Source organism: Aegilops tauschii, chromosome 2, assembly GCF_002575655.3.
Source record: "Aegilops tauschii subsp. strangulata cultivar AL8/78 chromosome 2, Aet v6.0, whole genome shotgun sequence".
Taxonomy (NCBI): domain Eukaryota; kingdom Viridiplantae; phylum Streptophyta; class Magnoliopsida; order Poales; family Poaceae; genus Aegilops; species Aegilops tauschii.
Genome location: NC_053036.3, coordinates 338319398 through 338342937, shown reverse-complemented (window position 1 = coordinate 338342937; position 23540 = coordinate 338319398). Strand labels below are relative to the sequence as shown.

Below are 23540 nucleotides of genomic sequence, written 5' to 3'. Positions count from 1 at the left end.
GATAAGCCGGCACTTAAACCCAAGGGTCAAGACCCGTCGATGAAACCAAGAGGACAAGATCCGGCTTACCCTTAGGGCCGCTAAGGCCAGATTACACAAGCCCAAAAGATGACCCGACCCAAACAGCAAGACCCGGCAAGAGAAGCAAGACCCAGCGGAGGAAGCATGACCCGGCAGAGGTAGAACATGGCCCAACATGGGGGTGGCCCAGCATACCGGTTTTGGATCGTTCGAATAAGACCTGGACTAGTATCTGGCTTGTAATAGAAAAGAGACTAGTTGTAGTCCTACTAGTACTCTACATGTAAGCCGACCCCTTCAACTTATATAAGGAGGGGCAAGGCACCCCAAGGGAGGGGGGAGGACAGACAGACAAGTTCTAGACAGACAAATTAGTAGCTCTTGAGATAGAGGTAGCGAAACAGTACCCTTGTAATCGAGATCATCATCATCAATAGCAATCAAGCAGGATGTAGACTTTACCTCCACCATGGGCCGAACCTGGGTAAAAACTCACGTCTCTCGATTTCGACCAACCCCGTTCAAGCTACCACCTAGCTGCGATGGCCTCACAACTTAGTCCTTTCACGAGGACATCTACCATGACAAAACCACGACACCCACCCCTCCTTTATTCTCAGGGACACATATTTTCTACCAAACCATCCAATGCACCCTTCTGTGGTTCTCCTCGTCTCCTCACCTGAAATGCATCATCGGGTCAATAATTCCTTTACATTTTTTAGAAATTTTATAGGCTGACATTGCATAGGTACGTACGGCTTGGACAACAGACTTGAGAAGGATCTCCTTACCTCCGGCAGAAAGTAATGTTTTCTTCCACCCACTGATTTTCATAATAATACAGTTAATCAAATATTGGAAACAATCGGTTTTATCTAACCCCATGTTGGCTGGCAAGCCCAAATATCTATCATTAAGGGCCTCAGTCATTATATTCAACATGTTACATATTTGTTCTCTGATTTCCACCTTCATATTACGGCTAAAAAAGATGCTGGATTTATCAACACTAATCATTTGCCCCAAGGCCGAACCGTGTGAATCTAGAGCTGATTTTAGCACTTCCGCGTTGTGCAAACTAGCTTTCATAAGAATTAGCGAGTCATCAACAAAGAGAAGGTTAGTAAAATGGGTGGGCCATTCTACAAACTTTCACTCCTGAAATATTTTTATTTTTCTCTGCATGTGTTAGGAGAGCAGTCAGCCCCTCTATGCATAACAAGAATAGGTAAGGTGGCAATGAATCTTCCGTATTAAACCGAACTCGGTATTCAATAGTTGACACACATTGCATAATGAAATTTACCCAATTTCCACGGAAGCCTAGTATACACCCTCTTTGCATTCTCTTTTGTTTTTGACACCCTCTTTGCATTCTCTTTTGTTTTTGATTGTATGAAAACACTCATAAACCGTTAAAATATTATCCGTAATCAATTTAGAAGGCACAAAAGCACCCTAAGTTGGTTCTTTTTTCGAGAGAATTTGAGTGTTTTTTTCCTTCTAAAAGTGTCATAAAACTTTATTAAATCGTCACAATGCTTAGAGGGGCAAAATCAAGATCATCCAGGTGACCTAACAAACATGGCGGCCAAAACCCAGGTTGGTTGGGTGATCGGCGTTTGTGTTGCCTTCGAACCGAACGCCGGCCCGTCCGTGCGCCGCGGCCATTTGAACACCTCCGCGGCCCCACCACAAGTAAATGCCAACTGGGTAACTTCCCACCACCCACCGCACCTTCTTCTAGACCTTTCGGCCCACGACGCCACCTTGCGCCCGTGCCGTGCCGCCTAACTTTTTTAAACTCTCTCCTCCTGTCCCCGTCGCTCAGTCCAAGCATCCAATTCCGAACCACGCACTAGTCGACGACGACCACCTCGCCGCCGCCGTAACGCGCACGGTCTCCCCTTACCTCTCATTGCCGCGCTTCCAGTTCCGTGCGCCTCATGCCGCCGGCCGCGCGGGTCAAACCTCCCAAGAAATGAAACTCGGTGCAATGAGGCCGTGCCGCTTGCCCCCGGCCATCGCGGCCGCCGCGCTGGCCGCGGCGGCGCTGCTGGTGCTCTTCCGCGCGTCCCCTTACGGGCTCGCCTACCCCAGCGCGCGCGCCCAGCCAGGGCCGCCGCTCGTGGCGAGGGGTCTCGGGAGCCCGCCCTCCTTCGCGTACTGGATATCCGGCACGGGCGGAGAGGGCCGCAGGGTCCTCAGGCTGCTCAGGGCGGTGTACCACCCGAGGAACCTGTACCTGCTGCACTTGGACGCGGGGGCGTCGCGGGACGAGCGGACGGAGCTGGCCGCCGCTGCGCGGGACGACGCGGCGTGGAGGGAGTTCGCAAACGTCGACGTGGTAGGGGAGAGCTACGCGGTAGACAGGACTGGCTCCTCGGTGCTCGCCGCGGCGCTGCACGGCGCCGCCGTGCTGCTCAGGATTGGGGCTGACTGGGACTGGTTCGTCACGCTCAGCTCCTGGGACTATCCTCTCGTCACGCAGGACGGTAAGATACTTCTAGCAATCACTCTTCTGATGTATGCTCTTCCTTATGTTTAATTAATTTTCTATGTTCCATTGCTTGGTGGATGGTTATGATTGCGAATTTGCGATGTGATCCATTGCTTGCCTAAGTTACCATTGAGCTTGGGCGGCTGACATAGCTTTTCTTTTGTTGTTGTTGCCTGACATTACAAGCTATGAATCAGTCTAAATTCTCACATTTGAATTTGATCGTGCTGTTAGTCCTTGAAACTGTTAGGTACTAGTTGCACCTTTGTACAACTCTGTTTCTAGCTGTGCCAATTTCAGTGCCATCCTCAAGGGCGTTGCAGTACGTTTTTGTGCTGAATTGTTCGAATGGTCTTCTACGGATAGTTGTCCGTACTCCGTGGTACTACACTTGCTTAATCAATTCTGCAACAACCTACCAAGTCGGGCAACTCATGTGTGCTTCTGAAATTTGATAATCAGCTAGAGCTATCATTGGGATATTGCTCAAACGTCACATAAAACACTTTCATTTGATATGACAGATTGTCAGTGGCACCGTATTTAAGAGGATTGTGGTTAGTCAGAACGGTTGCATTTTTATCTTTGAGCCTTATTTAATACTCCCACCATTTCTTTTTACTTTGCATATAAGTTTTGTGTTAAGTCAAACTTTATAAAGTTTGACCAAAATTGTAGGAAAAATATATCAATATTTATAATATAAAATCAATATTATTAGATGCATCAATGAATTAATTTTCATATTGTATTTTTTTTGAAAAGGGGGATATCCCCGGCCTCTGCATCAGAACGATGCATACGGCCACCTTTATTACCAAACAAAATAGTTCGACAGAGGTCTCAAAGTCTCAAACAAAGATGAACAAAATTTGCTCACAAAGAGCTAAAGAACAAAAATAAGGCCACAACCGGCTAGCAAGATAAAGATAGGAAAACTAATTGCCTATCGTATTACATGACCGTCATCCAAACCGGTTGAAAATAACCCGTGCTACCATCTCCCATCGGATAGATCCAGTAACCAAACGCTCCCTGGCCTCCGTCGGAGCGAGTAGCGACCACATACGGATCAACGCAGTGGCTCGGAAGATAACATGCAAAAAATGAGTATTTGTTGTTCTGTTAAAGACCAAATCATTTCTGCAATTCCAGATAGCCCATAATAAAGCACATACTCCTACACGAATGTGTTTCGCTGTTTGGGGCTCAATCCCATCAAGCCACGTCCCAAATAACGTGTTGATATTATTCGGAGGGGTAATATTAAAGATGTTGATATATTTTAATATAAACTTAGGCAAAGTTTACGAACTTTGACTTAAGGCAAATCTTATATGCGGAGTAAAAAGAAACGGAGGGAGTACAGTATACCAATAATGCTTGACTTACAGGCTCACTCTTACGGATGTAACTCATCCGTAAGAGTCTATATTCCACAAATAAAAGAACTCCTTTCAAGAAGGGTAATGTGTAACAGGGCTTAGTGCGCTACCCATGGGATGCCTTACATCCCGCTCATCACAAGCATGTGCAGGTCCATGTGGCCAGTCACACTGTGCAAGGCCGGTGGTGTTGCAAGTGATTTCTCGTTTGATTTTAAACCATCAGGTTATGGTGCAAAATATTGTTGCTTGCTGCCCCTCAGTAGGAGTGTACACATTTTCCTTTATATAAAAACCTGAAAAAAATGACAAATGACATTTTCTGCACACAACCAACAAATGTCCACTAATGAAGACAACATATATAGAGCTTCTTGGCATATATTGTTGATTTGCTTGTTTAATAGGGATATATTTTTTGTTTGTTTATAGAGATATTTTTTGGCGAGTGCCCAATGCACCCGTCTGCCCCGTGGGGGGGGGGGGGGGGGGGGTGTTACTGCTTTCTCTAGTTAACTTATTCATCATCCCTTTCACTTTGTTTTAATAATTTGAAGCAACATTTTGTTTAAACGCAGATCTCTTTTATGCATTTTCTTCTGTACCAAGGCACCTCAACTTTATTGATCACACAAGTAACCTCGGATGGAAAGAGTGAGTTCTGTAAGCAGGAAAATTTCTAGAATGTAGCTCGCTATATCCTGTTTCTTTCCCTAAACATTTTCCTTGGACCTTTCAGGCATGAAAGGTTTGAAAAACTTATTGTCGACGCAAGTCTATATATGGACAAGAATACCCAGCCCTTTCCTGCGACAGAAACAAGGCAAATGCCTGAGGCATTCAAGATATTCACAGGTGTGTGCAAACATCGTTTCTAGTTCAGGTATTTTTCGGTATTTAAAACATTTCTAAAATATAACAGGACATCAGTGATTCAAATAGGTTTGTTTAAACCCTGGTGCTATTAAATCTGGAACAAAGCCACCAACCGGTTGTTCTTTTATGTGCTATTGATTAATTAAAGATCACTAGGATTAGCCCTCATGCTGAATCAGACATTATGAGTTAAGAATTATAAGCATACAAACACTTCTTTAGAAGGAAAATAATAATTAAAGGGTCTGTTTAAGTCTCATCTCGATGTGACATAACACATCTAATATGAAATCATCACTGTTTTGTAGTCCCCGTTCCCAACTCACGAGACAGGCTTACCCCCCGCTTTATATATAAAGCCGAAACTCCCATGACCTCCCCTTGGCCTTTGTCTTTGCCGTTGCTTTTTTTGTTCCTCTTGATTTGTGCATGCGTTCCAATTGGGCTGGTTAGATGCGTGCTTGTATTTCAATTAGGCTGTTCTTTTGTCTTTACTTCTACTTTGTTTTGTCCCTTGACCATTTGGATTGAGCTACACAAAGAAACACAAGAAAATACACAGGCACAAAAAATCTGGACAAATTTTGTGCTGAGAGTAGACACGCAACTGGATCAGAGAATGTGATTAGAGGACGGGTCAAGGGCTTCACGGGGCATGGAAAGTGGTTCTGGTTCTCACTTTTTTTTTTACTCTCACATTTTCAGACAAAAACAAACAGAAAAAAGAATGCATACGCAGGCAACCAAAAAATGCAATGGCCAGGTAGGTAAATCTCCACCCAGCCCATTAAAGAAAGACATCGAAACGAATCAAAACCCGATGATGGCCCAGGCAAAAAACACAAACCTCGCAGCAACATCCTGAAACTGTCTCACGCATGATAAGCAGTATGAATCTTGGAGCTACAAATCGTACGGTGCAAAATTTAGTTGAGACGTAGCTAAATATCATCTAGATGAGATTTAGCAAATCCGATGATTAAACTCTATAGTGACACCTCTAGCAAATTTTCAAATGAAAACATATCAAATTAAGTTTCAACACAGGATCTTGTTTATATTGAAGAATTGTGAAATATTAAATTAACATATGACTAAGATTTTGCTCATCAAACTATATTTTGGCACGTATCAATAGGAAAATCGAGAGTACTTGCGGATTGAAAGACGGAACCATAGTTTCGCACGAAAAAAGGAATCATAAAGTCAAATCACGTGATGATTGGGTGGAGCTATTATGCTTATACAAACAACAACAAAGCCTTTAGTCCCAAATAAGTTGGGGTAGGCTAGAGCTGAAACCCATAAGATCTCGAAACTAACTCATGGTTCTGACACGTGGATAGCTAACTTTCACGCACCCCTGTCCATGGCTAGTTCTTTGGTGATTTTCCCGTCCTTTAGATATCTCTTTATGGACTCCTCCCAAGTCAAGTTTGGTCTACCCTAACCTCTCTTGACATTATCTGCACGCTTTAACCACTGCTATGCACTGGAGCTTCTGGTGCTCTCCATGTATGTGCCCAAACCATCTCAGACGATGTTGGACAAGTTTCTCTTCGATAGGTGCTACCCCAACTCTATCATGTAGATCATCATCCTAGACCCGATCCTGTCTTGCGTGGCCACACATCCATCTCGACATGTGCATTTTCGCTACCCCATCTATTGAACATGTCGCCTTTTAGTCGGCCAACACTCAGCGTCATACAACATTGCGGGTGGAATCACCGTCCTATAGAACCTGCCTTTTAGCTTTTGTGGCACTCTCTTGTCAAAGACAACACCAGAAGCTAGGCACTGTTAGATAATGAGCAACTAGTATTCACTAAGGGCCAAAGGCCATTACATATACATGTGTGGTAAAGTGCAGGACACCCCTTATACAATGGGGATATACCGAAAACCGAAAAGGGACTATACACATCTAACACCCCCCCTCAAACTCATGGTGGATCAACAACACTGAGTTTGGAGAGAAAAAAGCCATGCTGCGCTCGAGTCTGTGCCTTCGTGAAGAAGTCCGCCAACTGTAACTCAGAAGGCACATAGTAAAGAGCGAGAGTCTGATCCTGCACAGTAGCATGCACAAAGTGGGCATCCACACCTATGTGCATGGTGAGCTCATGCTTCACCGGGTAACACGCAATACTGATAGCACCGGTACTGTCTGACAGTAAGGGAGTCGAGGTAGTAGCAGACACACCAAAATCCTCAAGTAACCACCGTAACCAGATCACCTCAGCCGTCAACCATGGCTCGCAACTCTGCCTCTGTACTCGAGCGAGAAACTGCAGTCTGTTCTTTGTCTTCCAGGCAATAAGAGAGCCACCAAGAAAGACACAATAAGCAGACAGCGAGCGTCGATCAGAGGGATCACTAGCCCAGGTAGCATCAGAGTAGGCCTGGAGCTCAAGAGAGCTGGAGCAGGGAAAGAAAAGACGTTGAGAGATCGTGCCACGAAGATATCGTAGAACACGGAGGAGATGACTATAGTGGACAGAGGTGGGGGCTGAAACAAACTGACTCAGGATGTGGACAGGATAGGAGATGTCAGGACGCGTAACAGCAAGATAGACAAGGCTGCCAACAAGGTGACGGTAGCGAGTGGGATTAGGAAGAGGGTCACCATCAGAGGCACGAAGCTGAACGTTGAGCTCCATAGGAGTCACAACTGTGCGCTCATCACCGAGAGCAGCGCGAGCAAGAAGATCCTGAATATATTTCTCTTGGGAGATGTAGAAGCCATCAGAAGTCGAGGAGATCTCAATCCCAAGAAAATAGCGAAGTGGACCAAGATCAGTCATGAGAAACTGGTCGCGAAGGCGAGCCTTAACAGAGGCAATGTAGTCAGAGTCGTCACCAGTGATGATCATGTCATCAACATAGAGAAGGAGAAGAGTCCGACCACGAGGAGACGTGTGAACAAACAACGCGGGATCATGATCACTGGGCAAGAAACCAGCGGCAGTCACCACAGAGGCGAAGCGCTCAAACCAGGCACGACCGGCCCTTCTCAACATAGAGAGGGCGACCAATCCCCCCTGAAGGAGTGGGCAGGAGCAGTGGAGCAGTGAGACAAGCAAAGGACACAGGAGCTCGGGCAGCTAACACTGATGGAATCGCAAGCAACCCAGCAGAGCGAAGGCGGGTCTCCTCAGCACGAAGCTCGGCAAGCACCTCCGAGAGAGGCACACGACCACGAGCAAGCAAGTGAGCACGTCGAGGCTCGAACTCAGAACGGAGACGAGATAAGAACTCATGGACCCTCTGAAACTCCAAATCAGACCGCGTAGTCTGACAGCAACGGAAAGTTCCACAAACAACTGTCCGAAGAGAGTCAAGCTGGCGCCAGATGGCAAAGCACTGTGAATAGAACTCATCAACAGAGGAATCACCTTGCTGGAGTGCGTGCTCCTAACGCACCACAGATAGGTAGAGGGCATCACCAGAGGGCTGATAGCGCTGACAGAGATAAGACCACATCGCTGCAATTGTGCCAAGTCCCATGAACTCCGAAGCAAACTGAGGGAGTACACTCGCAGTGAGAACAGTAGCAACGCGAGCATCATCATTGCACCACTGAGTGTAAGCAGACAGATCATCGCGGTAGGCAGAAAGAGCATCTGAATAGGCTAAGACCTGCTGATCATAAGCATCAACCGCGGTATCATCGAGAGCCTTGGCTGCATCTCGATCAGCCTGTGAAGCATCAGCGGCATGAACCGGGGGCACCGGCGGGGTAGGAGCCACAGGAGCAACAGGGCATGGCGGACAGGGGACCTCGCTAGAGAGAACGCCTCACAGAAGAAGGCCGCGCATATGGATACACATGAACCTCGCAAAACTCAGCATAATTGGTGCCATCGAAGATCACCGAGCACCGAGGGACCGCGACATAGCCCGAAGCAGACATGAGGAAGTCTCTCTGCTGTTTTTTTTAAGTCAACGAAGGGGATCGAGCAGAGCACGCTCGATGCAGGTCTGGATTGACCGCAGCCAACCGAGAGGTGGCCGGCCAGAGAAGGGTGCGGCCCGGCGCGAGACAAGGGAGCTGGGGGAGCGCCCCGACCGGATCCACCGGATCGGGCAGAGGAGCACCCGAGGCAGAGGCGCTCATGCGGGGACTGGAGCGGCGCGGCAGGGGCCCGCTCGCTCGCTCACACGGGGACTGGAGCGGCGCGGAAGGGGCCCGCTCAAGCGGGGGCCGGGAGCAGCGTGGCAGCCATGGGAGGCGGTGCCGGACGGGGCAGGTGCGGCCGCGGTGGCCTGCACAGCAGCAGGCGACGGCAGCGACTGGAACGGCAGCAGGCGGCGGCGGCTGGAACTGCAGCAGGCGGCGGCGGCGGCGGGAACTGCAGCAGGCAGCGGCGGCCGGAAGAGTTGGCCGGAATCGAGCGGCCAGAGACGAGGTAGACTAGGCAGAGGGAGCACGGAGTTGCAGCGTGCGGGAGAACGAGGCTAACCTAGCATATGATACCATGTTAGATAATGAGAAACTAGTATTCACTGAGGGCTAAAGGCCATTACATATACATGTGTGGTAAAGTGCAGGACACCCCTTATACAATGGGGATATACCGAAAATCGGAAAGGGGCTATACACATCTAACAGGCACCACTTCATCCATCCGGCTTTAATTTCATGGCTCACATCTTCATCGATATCACCATCCTTCTGCAACATTGACCTCAAATATCAAAACGTGTCCATCTGATATACCACCTTCCCATCAAGGCTAACCTCCTCCTCCTCGTGCCTAGTAGTACTGGAATTGCATCTCATGTACTCGGTTTTAGTTACTAAGTCTAAAACCTTTCGATTCCAAAGTTTGTCTCCAAAGCTCTAATTTTCTATTAGAGAATTTTATGGTACATCTTACTACTAGGGAAGAGGCGTAGTATAGGTTTAACCTAACTGTTGATATTATAAGGCATAACGGGCAATTTACAACCGGCCTTTTTTTGGTAAGTGCATCAATGTTCAAAACAACCAGGCTTTTTCTTGCAAGTGCAATAATGTCTAAATCATAGGGATACTTTTTTCTCCTAAGACCCATTTCGTACGACATGGACACACTGCTACTACGCTCGTCTTCTTTGCCTGTTCTTCTTGATCGACTCCTTGAACTCTCGGCACTATGTGTAACGCCCACGATGCGGCTATATCTCCCACGTGTTGAGGCACGACTTAGAGGCATAACCGCATTGTGGTTTTGTCGCAAGAAGGGTCATCTTCACACAATCCCATGTAATGAACAAGAATGGGATAACGAGAGCTGGCTTACAATCACCACTTCACACAATACATAAATATAATTCATACATCATCCAAAACCACACATAGACCGACTACGGTCAAATCCAAATAAAAATAAGATAACCCCAAATGCTAGATCCCCGATCGTCCCAACTGGGCTCCACTACTGATCATCAGGAAAAGAAACATAGTAACGACCACGTTCCTCGTCGAACTCCCATTTGAGCTCGGTTGCATCATCTGCACTGGCATCGTCGGCACCTGCAACTGTTTTGGTAGAATCTGTGAGTCACGAGGACTCAGCAATCTCACACCCGCGAGATCAAGACTATTTAAGCTTATAGGACAGGATGGTGTAATGAGGTGGAGCTGCAGCAGGCACTAAGCATATATGGTGGCTAACATACGCAAAAGAGAGCGAGAAAAGAAGCAACGCAACGGTCGCGAAGCTAGAAATGATCAAGAAGTGATCCTGAAACTACTTACGTTCAAGCATAACTCAAACCGTGTTCACTTCCCGGACTTCGCCGAGAAGAGACCATCACGGCTACACACACGGTTGATGTATTTTAATTGGGTCAAGTGACAAGTTCTCTACAACCGGACATTAACAAATTCCCATCTGCCTCATAACCGCGGGCACGGCTTCCGAAAGATAATACCCTGCAGGGGTGTCCCAACTTAGCCCATTATAAGCTCTCACGGTCAACGAAGGATAAACCTTCTCCCGGAAAGACCCGATCAGTCTCGGAATCCCGGTTTACAAGACATTTCGACAATGGTAAAACAAGTCCAGCAAAGCCGCCCGAATGTGCCGACAAATCCCGATAGGAGCTGCACATATCTCGTTCTCAGGGCACACCGGATGAACACTACGTACAACTAGAACCAGCCCTCGAGTTTCCCCAAGGTGGCGCTGCAAGTGGCTCTAGTTTGGACCAGCACTCAGAGGAACACTGGCCCGGGGGTTTAAATAAAGATGACTCTCGGGCTCGCGAAAACCCGAGGGAAAAGGCTTAGGTGGCAAATGGTAAAACCAAGGTTGGGCCTTGCTGGAGGAGTTTTATTCAAGGCGAACTGTCAAGGGGGTCCCATAAATCACCCAAGGAACATAATACCGGTATGACGGAAACTAGGGCGGCAAGAGTGGAACAAAACACCAGGCATAAGGCCGAGCCTTCCACCCTTTACCAAATATATAGATGCATTAATTAAATAAGAGATATTGTGATATTCCAAAAAATATCCATGTTCCAACATGGAACCAACTTCAACTTCACCTGCAACTAGCAACGCTATAAGAAGGGCTGAGCAAAAGCGGTAACTTAGCCAAACAACGGTTTGCTAGGAAAGGATGGTTAGAGGATTAACATGGCAATATGGGAGGCATGATATAGCAAGTGGTAGGTAGCGCAGCATAGCAATAGAGCGAACAACTAGCAAGCAAAGATAGAAGTGATTTCGAGGGTATGGTCATCTTGTCTGCAAGGTTCTCAGAGTTGTCGAAAGCTTGATCCTCGTAAGCGTACTCAACAGGTTCCTCGTTCACGAACTCGTCTCCCGGCTCTACCCACAGCAAGAACACAAGCAATGGAACCACAATCAATCACGGGAAATGCACAAGCAACATGATGCAAAACATGTATGATATGCGAGATGTGGTATGTGATGCATATGCGTGCTCCGGAAGAAAAATGATGAACAAGGCAGTAACTTGGCAAACCAAGCATTCCACTGGAAAAATGAGATGATTTCGGTCGAAATCGATATAAAGATCACCGGAAACGGATGCACGGTTTGCAAATGGCAAGCAAAACAAGAATGACACGAATCTGCGATTAACAGCAAGATAGCACTTAAAATGCATCAAGTAACTATGTTACAGCACTCCAACATAGCAACAAAGCATATGGAAGTAATCTACAGGAAATGCTTGACAAAAGATGAACACCGAGCTACGGCTAGAACACAACATAACAGGTTCAAACAAGCATGACAAAAGTGCAAAAGATATCAGGTTCACAGACTAAGTGAAATTACTGGACATGGCTGAAACAGTATCAGGTAGCAATGTTCAGAGCAAGAAAAACACATGCTACAGGAACCTAACATAGCAAAACAAGGCATGACATAAATCTACTAAATGCATAGAACAAAAGTCCCTTACTGACCATAAGCCAAAAAGGACCAGAAGATATGATGGCAATCATGTAAACATAGCAAGTTTCGTTAACAGGTTTCAGACTTAACAGAAAACAGAGCATGGCAGAAACAGTAACTATGAGGGCATCTTGGTGAGCTTGAATCACTCACCACAAAGCAATTCATGACAAAATAAGCATACCTAGCAAGATGGCATGTTTATGAAGCTATCCATGGCAAGAGCAAGTACATAGCATGTATGAAACAACTCCAACAACCTTGACAAAATTGAATAACACATAAACAATCTGCCAGAAATATTTTATAGCAAAAGTAGAGCAAGATTAAGACATGCTATGGCACTCCATAATTACAAACAGGGGCATGGATGGATAGAGCACAACTATATATACAAAACATCCTTACTGAACATCACCAACAGGAGCATGGATCTTTCTGTAGACACATGGATACATAGCAACAAAATAACAGCAGTCACAGAGTTAGTAAAATTACGAAGTCCCTGAAATCAGAAACATCACGGAGCCTAGTTTGCATGCTTGTGCTAGTCACCACAGAGATCACAAAAATACATGGAATACACATCTGTAAATATGGCATGACATACATCAAAACACATGTAGAGCTCATGCCCATAAGATGCACACATCAAATGCAACAAAAATAACAAATCCTCAAGTTCTGATAAGTAACAACAGTTAACAGCATATAACACTCTTGCACCAGAGATTTGGGCATCAAGATGGACTCAAATGAACATGGCATAATGGAACAAAATGAAGAGCATCTCGAGACGAACATTTCGATATATTACACGCACGAAACGGAGCTATATGCAGAGAGTTATGATGCAATGAACATGAACACATAATGTAATCAGGACTTGGAGAATTTTTGGGGGAGAAGAAAGTCAACCTAGCGACAGATCCAGATCGGGAGCTCGTCGGCGCGCGAGCTCGCCGGAGTTGGGGCGCGCGGGGCCGGAGGAGAGGGCGACGAGGCCGGAGAGGGAGGAGACAGCGGGGCGCGTCGTCGGAGAGGGGGCGCGGGGACGGGGGCCGCGGGGAGGCGCGGTCGCGGGCGGCGCCGGTGATGGTGGCGACGGGCGGCCGGCGGTCGGCGGCGGGGACGGGCGCCGGCGCGGGCGGCGGGGCGCTGGAGGAGGAAGGAGGCGCGGGGCGTCGGGCGACGGGCCGGGAGGGCCTCCCGCGGGCTTCGCGGGCCGGCGGCGGGCGCCGGTGTACGGGCGACACGTGGCGGCGTCTGAGTGGCTGTGGGCGGCGGCGGCTTTTGTCCGGCGCCGGGCGGACACGTCCGGCAGCGCGGAGGAGCGGTATAGGGTTTCGGGGATCCGGAATTTCGGGGAGGCTCACATATTTATAGGTAGAGGGAGCTAGGAGGCTCCAAATGGAGTGCGGTTTTCGCCCACACGATCGTGATCGAACGACCTAGAGTATGGAGGAGACTTAGAGAGGTTTTGGGCTGTTTGGAGGGGGGTTTTGCTGCAACACACAAAAGGACTTTGCGGTTACCCGGTTAACCGTTGGAGCGTCAAACGACCTCCAAATGGCACGAAACTTGACAGGTGGTCTACCGGTGGTATACCAAGGCCACTTGACAAACCTCGGTCCATTCCGAGAATGTTTAACACCCGCTCACGAAAAGAAACGAAAAGGGGTGCGTTGGAGGAGGTGGGAGTGCCGGATTGCAAAACGGACAACGGGGAAAAAGCTCGGATGCAAAAGACGAACACGTATGCAAATGCAATGCGCATGATGACATGATATGAGATGCATGACATGAACAAAATGCAAAACGAAAAACAAAACCCGACCACGAAGGGAATATCATAGCACATATCCGAAAATGGCAAGAGTCGGAGTTACAAATATGGAAAGTTACATCCGGGGTGTTACACTATGCTCACGCCCTTACTTCTGGCCCACGCGACCGCAACAATGGCACCTTATTGCAGCCCCGATCGCTGGCTCATGCGTTCACAATCCTTGTGGCCGCGCTGCAGGACCTTGCAACCGATCGCTTGGTGTGCCTCATAGTTCTAGCTTGGTAGTACGCGAACCTAACTTGCCATTGTGCTATCCTGCACTACCTCACCACTTTTCGATTAATATTTGTTAGCATTACTAATTAGTAATTTGATGCAAATTATGCTGGGTCACTAGAACTATTAGGATGCCAAGAAACAAGCTCATATACGTGCGTACGCGACTAAAGAGTTAGGATAAAGAAATATTTGATAATTTGAAGATTTTGAGTTTCTTTGTTGGGATAAATAAATATTTGATAATTAGAATAAATTAATGTCAATAACCATGATTTGTGGTTTTTTTTATTCTCTCGATTCTACCCCTACAGCCCATATACTACTCGTGTTGGGTGTCATATACTACTCAGAGGATTTAGTAGTATAGATCAATCTCATCCGTTAAAATCTATGGAAAAGACGGCTAATATATGTTACAGTGTACCATAAAAAGGTCTCTTCTATTAACGCCTATGCGACAATCATCGACTAGCACCACATCATCCGCAAAGGGCATACACCATGGGATATCTAAGATAAGGGCTCAAAGTTGACCCTTGGTGCAGTCCTATCTTAACAAAAAAGTCATCAGTGTTGCCATCACGTGTTCGAACACTTGTCCCAACATTATCGTACATGTCCTTGTTGAGGGTAGTATACTTTGTTGAGACTTTGTATTTCTCCAAGGCCCACCACATGACATTTCGCGACATCTTATTGTAGACCTTCTCCAAGTCAATGAACACCATATATTGGTCCTTCTTCTGCTACCTGTATCTCTTCATAAGTTGCCGTACCAAGAAAATAGCTTTCATGGTGACCTACCAAGCATGAAACCAAACTGACTTTTGGTCACGATTGTCATTCCTCTTAATGGCTCTCTCCCATAGCTTCATTGTATGGCTCATCAGCTTAATTCCACAGTAATTAGTACAGCTTTAAACACCCCTTGTTCTTGAAGATTGGTACTAACATACTATAGAATCAGGGCCTATCGCTTTGTCTCCTTTCATCCTTTTGAAAGCCTCCCTAACCTTAGACTCCTGGGTTCATCGCACAGAACGTCTGCTGGTATCATCAAAAGAGTCATCCAGCTCAATGGTAGAGCTCTCATTCTCTCCATTGAACAATTTGTCAAAGTACTCCCGCCATCTAGCCCCCTCATCCTTCACAAGGAGCTGTTATGCCTATAACCACCAAGAGAAAATAGTGCATCTCCCCAATTTCCTTGAAGTATATATAACTAATTTTTATGATAATCAAATTCATTTATAAGGAATTTATCGGTCCACATAAGAAAAGCAATTCCAATATTTAAAATATAACTTTGTGTCCTATAAGCATTCCAAAGAGCTCGGGCTTCCCTAACTTTTTCCATTGAAGTTGAATTCGTTTATAAGATGAAAAATCCAAAGCAAATTGTAACAGTACAATTTTATACAACCCATTCTTCATTTTATTTCCTGCTGGAGATATTGAAAACGTGATTCATGATGGTCATAGATAAAGGAAGAAAGCTATCGATACTTTGCCATTGATGTGTTGGGCAAATGCTGAAAGAAATTGTGGGTGATTAAAAATCCTGCACGAGTACTGAGTATGAATAAATCCACGCGAGAACTCAGGAAATATCACACCATGATATGTGTAAAGGAAACAAAACAGAGGTACATTAAGAATATTTTGGCCAAATTAAACGTTTGATACATAGCCAAATAAGTCATAACGTATTTTAGCCATGCACATCCAACTCGATTTGGTCATCTCCCCCTCCGCGCCCTGCGTCACCCTCCCGCTAGGGCGGCTCGGGTGGAAATTGTAGCCCCCGCCGCCGGGCACGTCCATCCTCCCCCTCCCCTATGCTGCCGCTAGAGGAGGTCGCCGGGCGAAGCCTCAGGCAACTGATGGCGGCGGCGGAGGCTCTCTTCCCTCCCGCGCCAGATCAGGTGAGGCGGGTCACCCATGGCGCCGGGGCGCTCTCCCTCGATCTGCGTCGCGGCGGCGCGTCTAGGCGATGGCGCAAGGCGGCGGCGTGGTGTTGGGCGGGGGCGACGGAGCTGCTAGGCTCCGAGGAAGATTTGGTGGCGCCGGCCGTTCGATGGGCTCGCGGGGTCATGGCGGCCTTGGTCGCGGTGGCCGGTGGCTCGGCCTGTCGGCGGCGGCTGGATCCCGGGGCGGCGGCCCTAGAAGGTGGCGGCGGGTGAAGCTCAGGCTTCCCGCAGCGGCATGGCGTGGTGCTGTCCCTATCCAAGGCGGATCTGCATCGCTGATCTCGTGGTTTTGCCGCGGATTGGTTCAGATCAGAGACGGTGATGAGCGTGCGGGATCATCTCGGCGGCTCTCGCGGTTTGGCGAGGTGGGGTGAGAGCCCTCCTCCCAGGCTCCAGCGGTGGCGAACTCAGGCAGTGGCCGGTGCGCCAGGGCTCCTACGGTGGCACTGCTGTTGCGGTTGGTCGCCGGATCTAGGCGGCTAGATCTGGGGCTTTGAAGGCGGTCGAGAGAGTGCACAGGTTGTCGGGTGGATTTCTTGGCACGGATCCGGGTGAAAACTTGGTTTTCGGTCATTGGCCAGAGCCGGTGATGACGATGCCCTTATCCTCGTTTCCTTCATGAAGGCATCATCAAGGTGAAGCTCCCAACCCCACCCAATACCTCCGGGGGAAACCCTAGATCAGCTGATCGGATGACGGCGGCACTCATGTGTCGTTACCCCCTTGGGGGCGGCATTCATGGAAAGGCACTCGGGCTCGAGGGACCAGCGGATGGCTTCTTCGGTGGAGCGGTGTTTATTTCTACATATTCATGGCGGCGGTTCTCGACGGCATGGAGCAGTGGAGGCTTGGCGTCAGATGTGTGGCAATGGACACGCGCAGGAGGTCGACGTTGTCTGGCATCGTGGTAGCGTCGATGGCAGAGAGGCCTGACAAGGTTGATGCGTCAGTACATGCTTTGAGGATGGATCGAGGAAAGACGGAGGTGACGGCCCTTTGCAGCGTGTGTGTGGTACTCACTGAGAGTGCGCCGGACCGGAGTGTTACCCAGTCCCGCCTATGTGGATTGGATGGGGCATCCGGCGTTAGATGTTAGGCTTTTGTGCGATGTCTGTTTGGTATTTGGCCCGGACATTCGGCGCCCCTTCATCAAGAGGATAGGAGTAGCGACAGATGTCGTCTAGATGGCGGCCTCGGGCTTACTGTTGTATTTCTTTGTAAGGTCTTTGTGAATAATAAATAATATGGCCGCATGCATCTCCCAAATGCAGAGGCCGGGGTGATTCCTCCTTTTCTAAAAAAAAATCCAACTCGATAGTGATTTAAAAAAGGACTAAGATTTTGTTACTACCCTGAGTCGTTGCCTCTGTTTTTTATGGCATAATCTAAAGTGATTAATTGTAGTGAAATTCTAAGAAATATTCACAGCTTAAATTTTTAATGGCAACATTGACAATCTAAGTTGGTCGAACATGAGAAGCATGTACCTATTTGCTAGTACTCCCTATTAGTGATCTAAACGCTCTTATATTTCTTTATAGAGGGAGTCTTTCTTAAAAGTTAGTGACGGTCCACGTATGATACGTGTATTCAAATATAAGAAAGTTCACGTGCTCATTGAAGTTATATTTAAGTTCCCATTCACTTGCTTAACTTACAATTGGCACCCCCATTAATTCTTATACTTGACAGTACGTAGTACACATATATGCATTTCTGAATGTTTTTTTTCCTATCTCGCAGGCTCTCCATGGGTAATTCTGAGTAGGAACTTCACTGAACATTGCGTGCATGGCTGGGACAACCTCCCCCGCAGGCTACTGATGTACTTTGCCAACGCTGCTTACTCCATGGAATCATATTTCCAGACCGTCATATGCAGTTCATCTGACTTTAGAAACACCACTGTCAACGGCGATCTACGTTACTTTGTTTGGGACGATCCTCCTGGGCTGGAGCCGCGTATTCTTGATGAAACGCATCTTGGTAACATGGTGAACAGCAGCGCTGCCTTCGCAAGGCGGTTTGCGGAGGACGCACCAGTGCTGAAGAAGGTTGATGATGAGCTACTGAACCGTTCTTCGGCCCAGTTGGATCCTGGTGTGTGGTGCCGGAATTTGGGTGAAAAGCAAGGAGGAGGGGATGTGAAGGCATGCTCGAAATGGGGCGACATTAACGTTGTCAGGCCTGGGCGTGCTGGAGAGCGGTTGAGGCGCTTCATATCTGAGATCATTCATATAAGAGGATGCACGGTCGCAGCAGTTAGCTGAAAGCCGAACCCACCACCAGTCTGGAATTCTTTGTCAAGAGAGCAGTTAACCAAGAATTTGAGGAACACATTCTTCTCCGCAGGTAAAGCACGTGTTGCTGTAGTCGACAGTTCTACCAGACTGCATAATACCACTGACGCTCCTTCTACACAAACTAGGTATAAGTATATACTGTATAAAGCTGCAACTGATTTGCCCCTTTTTTTAACCATATGGATAGGACATAGAATAGGTTACACTGCAGTAGTTATAGTAGAAAGCCTTACACTGCACTAGTCACTTGTCAGATAAGTATATATACACAATGGTTGTAAAATGGCGGCTTGAGTGGTCAGGTTAGATCATCACGGCCTACTGAGTTTGCTAAATATTTTCGAACGATGATTATATGGAACTTTAGGTGGTTCTTAAGACATTACAGCTGGTGGCATTTGTGGCATTCAGTTGATCTGATATAAATTGTAGGTGATGTTTGCACCAAGAATTAATTAGTACTACTCACAATATTTAACTCTGGACTCTTGGGATACTTTTGGTCACCTGCATCATTTTTTGCGTTGTTTGTTTCCTCCATTTGCGGCTCCACTGGGACAGGCTAGGTGGTCGGGGAGTTAAAACAGATGGACTTTTTTTTTAACAGAAAACAGATGGACATGAAATAATTGAAGTCGACATTGACACCTCACTCGGACTTCAAATTTTTATGTCCAGGTCTAAAAAAGCCCTTTCTTGAGAGCAGCTATTCGAAACAAATACTAGAAAAAATCAAAAAAATCATTTTTTTGTATGATAAATAATTTGGTGCATGAGGTACGCTCTAGATTTCAGATCATTTGGACATCTGAGTAGCTCTCGGCAAAAGAAGCCAAATTTTGGGTCTATAAAAAAGTTTATTGTTCATATACTGCTGTGACTCAATTTGTCTTTTTTGCTGAGAGCTACTCATATGTATAAATGATCTGAAATTTGAAGTGCACCCCACGCACCAAATTATCTAACATGCAATTTTTTTAGAGTTTTTTGATTTTTTTTAAGTTCTTGACCTGCAGATGAGCATGGGCTCAGAAATGAATAGTCGCTTCATTTTTGACACATTCTTGTAATCAACTCGAGGAATGGCCAAACTTTCACTGCGGATAGCAACGGGACTTAGCTTTCCGTTTTCAAGGCGCTCAATACCTATCACCACATACAGGCAATGGTGCCAAATGAACTCGACGATGAGATCAAAGATGACGAAGGCAACGGTGACGAACGCGTGATTCTAATTCCATGGACGTTGCATCACACAATATCACCATCTATTAATTCCTCCACGTCGATTTTCTTGTTTTTGTTTTGCTTTTGAACTTCCACGTAGAATTAAAAACAGAGAGAAATACAAAGATATCTCTGTCTGGAGGCTGGGCAAGCAGCAAAGTCATCACCACACGAACGCATGCACCACATCCCTTATGTCTATCCATTGGCCACAGACCTACAGTGTCGTTCACTTGGGTGATGATCCGGGCTCGCTGTCCCCCACGTCCACACATGTTACCGTTCACGATCGACCCACCACAAGCCACGGAAGATAGGATGCACGTGATTGATGAGTGCGGCGTTTCGGTGCTCAGGCTCATCTGCATCCGATCGAAAAAATTCAAAATAAATACTAGAAAATTTTAAAAAAATTCCATTTTTTGGTGGTAGATAATTTGATGCGTGAGGTTCGCTTCAATTTTCAGATCATTTGAACTTCTGAATAGCTCTCAGCAAAAAAGACAAATCGGGTCAGAACTGTGCGTGAACAGTAAACTTTTTTACAGACCCCGGATTTGTCTTTTTTGCCGAGAGCTGCTCAGATGTCCAAATGCTTTGAAAATTGAAGCGAACCTCACGCATCAAATTATCTACCACTAAAAAAATGATTTTTTTTAAATTTTCTAGTATTTATTTTGATTTTTTCGTCAGCGCGGGTGCAGATGAGCCTGGTCTGAGAAATGAATTATCGATGATTATGTACTACCTCCCTCTGGGTGCACATGTCATACACGTAGTTCTACGTCAATAATTTAATTGGCCAATATAAAATGCAATAAAAATATATATGTTTAAAAACTACATTCACATATGAATCTGGTAATATACTTTTCTTAACATATAACATATTTTGTTAGTCAAATCAATAAGCTAGAATTACTCGCACGCCCTATACATCCAGACGGAGATAGTACTAGATTACCCATTGCGTCAAATGGTGCATGGTTCAGTGTGGGACCCTAGTTATTTGCAAAGAAGTGCTTTCAATGTAGCAATACCTTGTATCCTTTGTAATGCTTTAAAATGAGGAGAACAATTCTCTTGAAATACATAATATCATTTTCAATAGTTGGTATCTTTTTTACAAATATCTATGATAATCTGGAAATAAAAGGTCTACACTGGTTTATTACATACTCAGTAGAGTGCCATTTGACGCGGGTTAATTTGTGCCTTCTTGCTTGGATCTTATTCGATCCATTGATGTCTCATCGTACCTGGCCAATTTATAAGGGAATACCAAGAGGCAAGAGCGACGCACTTCTACACGCCCCCGCGTCGCCCTCCGCTAGGGCGGTTCGGGTGGAAACCCTAGCCCCCGCCGCCGGGCACGTCCATCCTCCCCTTCCCCTCCGCCGCCGCTAGAGGAGGTCGCCGGGCGAAGCCCCATGCGGCTGATGGCGGCGGCGGAGGCTCTCTTCTCTTCCCTCCCGCGTCAGATCGGTGAGGCGGGTCACCCATGGTGCCGGGGCGCTTTCCCCCGATCTGCGTCGCGGCGGCGCGGCGTCTTAGGCGACGGTGCAAGGCGGCGGCGTGGTGCTGGGCGGGGGTGGCGGAGCTGCTAGACTCCGAGGAAGATCTGGTGGCGCTGGCCGTTCGATCGGCTAGCGGGGTCATGGCGGCCTTGGTCGCGGTGGCCGGCGGCTCGGCCTATCGGCGGCGGCTGGATCCCGGGGCGGCGGCCCTGGAAGGTGGCGGCGGGTGAAGCTCGGGCTTCCTGCGGCGGCATGGCGTGGTGCTGTCCCTATCCAAGGCGGATCTGCATCGCCGATCTCGTGGTTTTGCCGCGGATTGGTTCAGATCAGAGATGGTGATGAGCGTGCGGAATCCATCTCGGCGGCTCTCGCGGTTTGGCGAGGTGAGGTGGGAGCCCTCCTCCCAGGCTCCAGTGGTGGCGCATTCAGGCAGTGGCCGGTGCGCCAGGGCTCCTATGGTGGCACTGCTGTTGCGGTTGGTCGCCGGATCTAGACGGCTAGATCTGGGGCTTTGAAGGCGGTCGAGACAGTGCACAAGTTGTCGGGTGGATTTCTTGGGACATATCCGGGTGAAAACTTGGTCTTCAGTCGTTGGCCGGAGCCGGTGACGACGATGCCCTTATCATCGTTTTCTTCATGAAGGCATCATCGAGGTGAAGCTCCCAACCCTGCCCAATACCTCTGGGGGAAACCCTAGATCAGCTGATCGGATGACGGCGGCATTCATGTGTCGTTACCCCCTTAGGGGCGGCATTTTTGGAGTTGCACTCGGGCTCGAGGGACCAGCGGATGGCTTCTTCGATGGAGCGGTGTTTATTTCTACATATTCATGGCGGCGGTTCTCGGCAGCATGGAGTAGTGGAGGCTTGGCGTCAGATGTGTGGCGATGGACACGCGCAGGAGGTCGACGTTGTCTGGCGTCGTGGTGGCGTCGGTAGCAGAGAGGCCTGACAAGGTCGATACGTCAGTACATGCTTTGAGGATGGATCGAGGGAAGACGGAGGTGACGGCCCTTTGCAGCGTGTGCGTGTGGTACTCACTGAGAGTGCGCCGGACCGGAGTGTTACCCAGTCCCGCCTATGTGGCTTTGGATGGGGCATCTGACGTTAGATTTTAGGCTTTTGTGCGATGTCTGTTTGGTATTTGGCCCGGACATTCGGCACACCTTCATCAAGAGGATAGGAGTAGCGACAGGTGTTGTCTAGATGATGGCCTCGGGCTTACTGTTGTATTTCTTTATAAGATTTTTGTGAATAATAAATAATATGATCGCATGCATCTTCAAGATGCAGAGGCCGGAGTGATTCCTCCTTTTCTAAAAAAAAATACCACAAATCGACTCCTCTCTAGCTCTTAAAAAGAAACAAAGAAAACAACGTTTCCTCTCTCTAGAGCAATCTCCTCTTCTCCCCTCCGATGCTCCGTTCGGCGTCCGACATATCCTACTCTGCCATCACCGAAGCTAAGGCAAGTCCCCAAAGCTTCACGAGAATTGGGGCACCACCATCAACTGCCCCCTCCCCATCTCAATTTGAGTTCCAGAAATAGAATCGTCTCCTTTCACTGCTCTAAACCCCAGTTTCAGAATCATTCCTTTTTCTCAAACCATGTAATAAGATTACATGTATTACTCCTATACAGGAAGTTGGAGAACCCGCCTCCTGGGGGTATTTCCGTGCGAGAGTTCCCTCCACGCCGTCTGTTTCGCGCCGGCCTCACGACAATGCCTCCCTGGCGCCCTCCACGCCGTCCGATCTCCGTGGCCACTTTACACCCAACCGGTTTCCTCGAGGGTCCATGACGCATGAGTCATGGGCGCGGTCGAGGTCACCTTCCTGTGGTGCTCTGCATCACGCACATGTACGCCGTCTCGCGCGTTTCCTTGCGTGCGCCTAGCGAGGCTGGATTGTCCTGTCAGCTTTGTTGGCGCCCGGCTTGGCATATGGCAACCAGGTGGTCGGTGAGGGCCATCCGGCTAGGGCTCACGACGGCAAGCCAGCTGGCCAGGGGTCGCGATGGCAAGAGGCCGGTTGGCTCTCGCCCCCACCACATCTGAATGCAGCCCATGGGTCATGTTGCCATATGCGTGCCTAGTTAGGAGGTAGTTGGGGAGGCTTCTTCTTGATTTGTTTGGTCGTCATCCTGCTTGCTCGCTTCTTTCGGTTTAGTTTTATTGTGTCCGGGCACACCCGTGCGTCCAAGTACCCTATGGGGAGCTTGACTGGCCGACCATGTTTGCGTCTGCTAGGG

General features: G+C 47.8%; 1 protein-coding gene across 1 annotated transcript; it reads left to right on the top strand.

Moving 5' to 3' along the window:
- Positions 1 to 1802: 1802 nt before the first annotated feature.
- Positions 1803 to 19027, top strand: LOC109745484 (beta-glucuronosyltransferase GlcAT14A). The gene is made up of 4 exons (XM_020304606.4): positions 1803 to 2519; positions 4488 to 4563; positions 4649 to 4764; positions 17987 to 19027. Exons 1-4 carry the CDS (start codon positions 2006 to 2008, stop codon positions 18511 to 18513), a joined length of 1233 nt encoding a protein of 410 aa, XP_020160195.1. The 5' UTR covers positions 1803 to 2005; the 3' UTR covers positions 18514 to 19027.
- The last annotated feature ends 4513 nt before the right edge of the window (positions 19028 to 23540 follow it).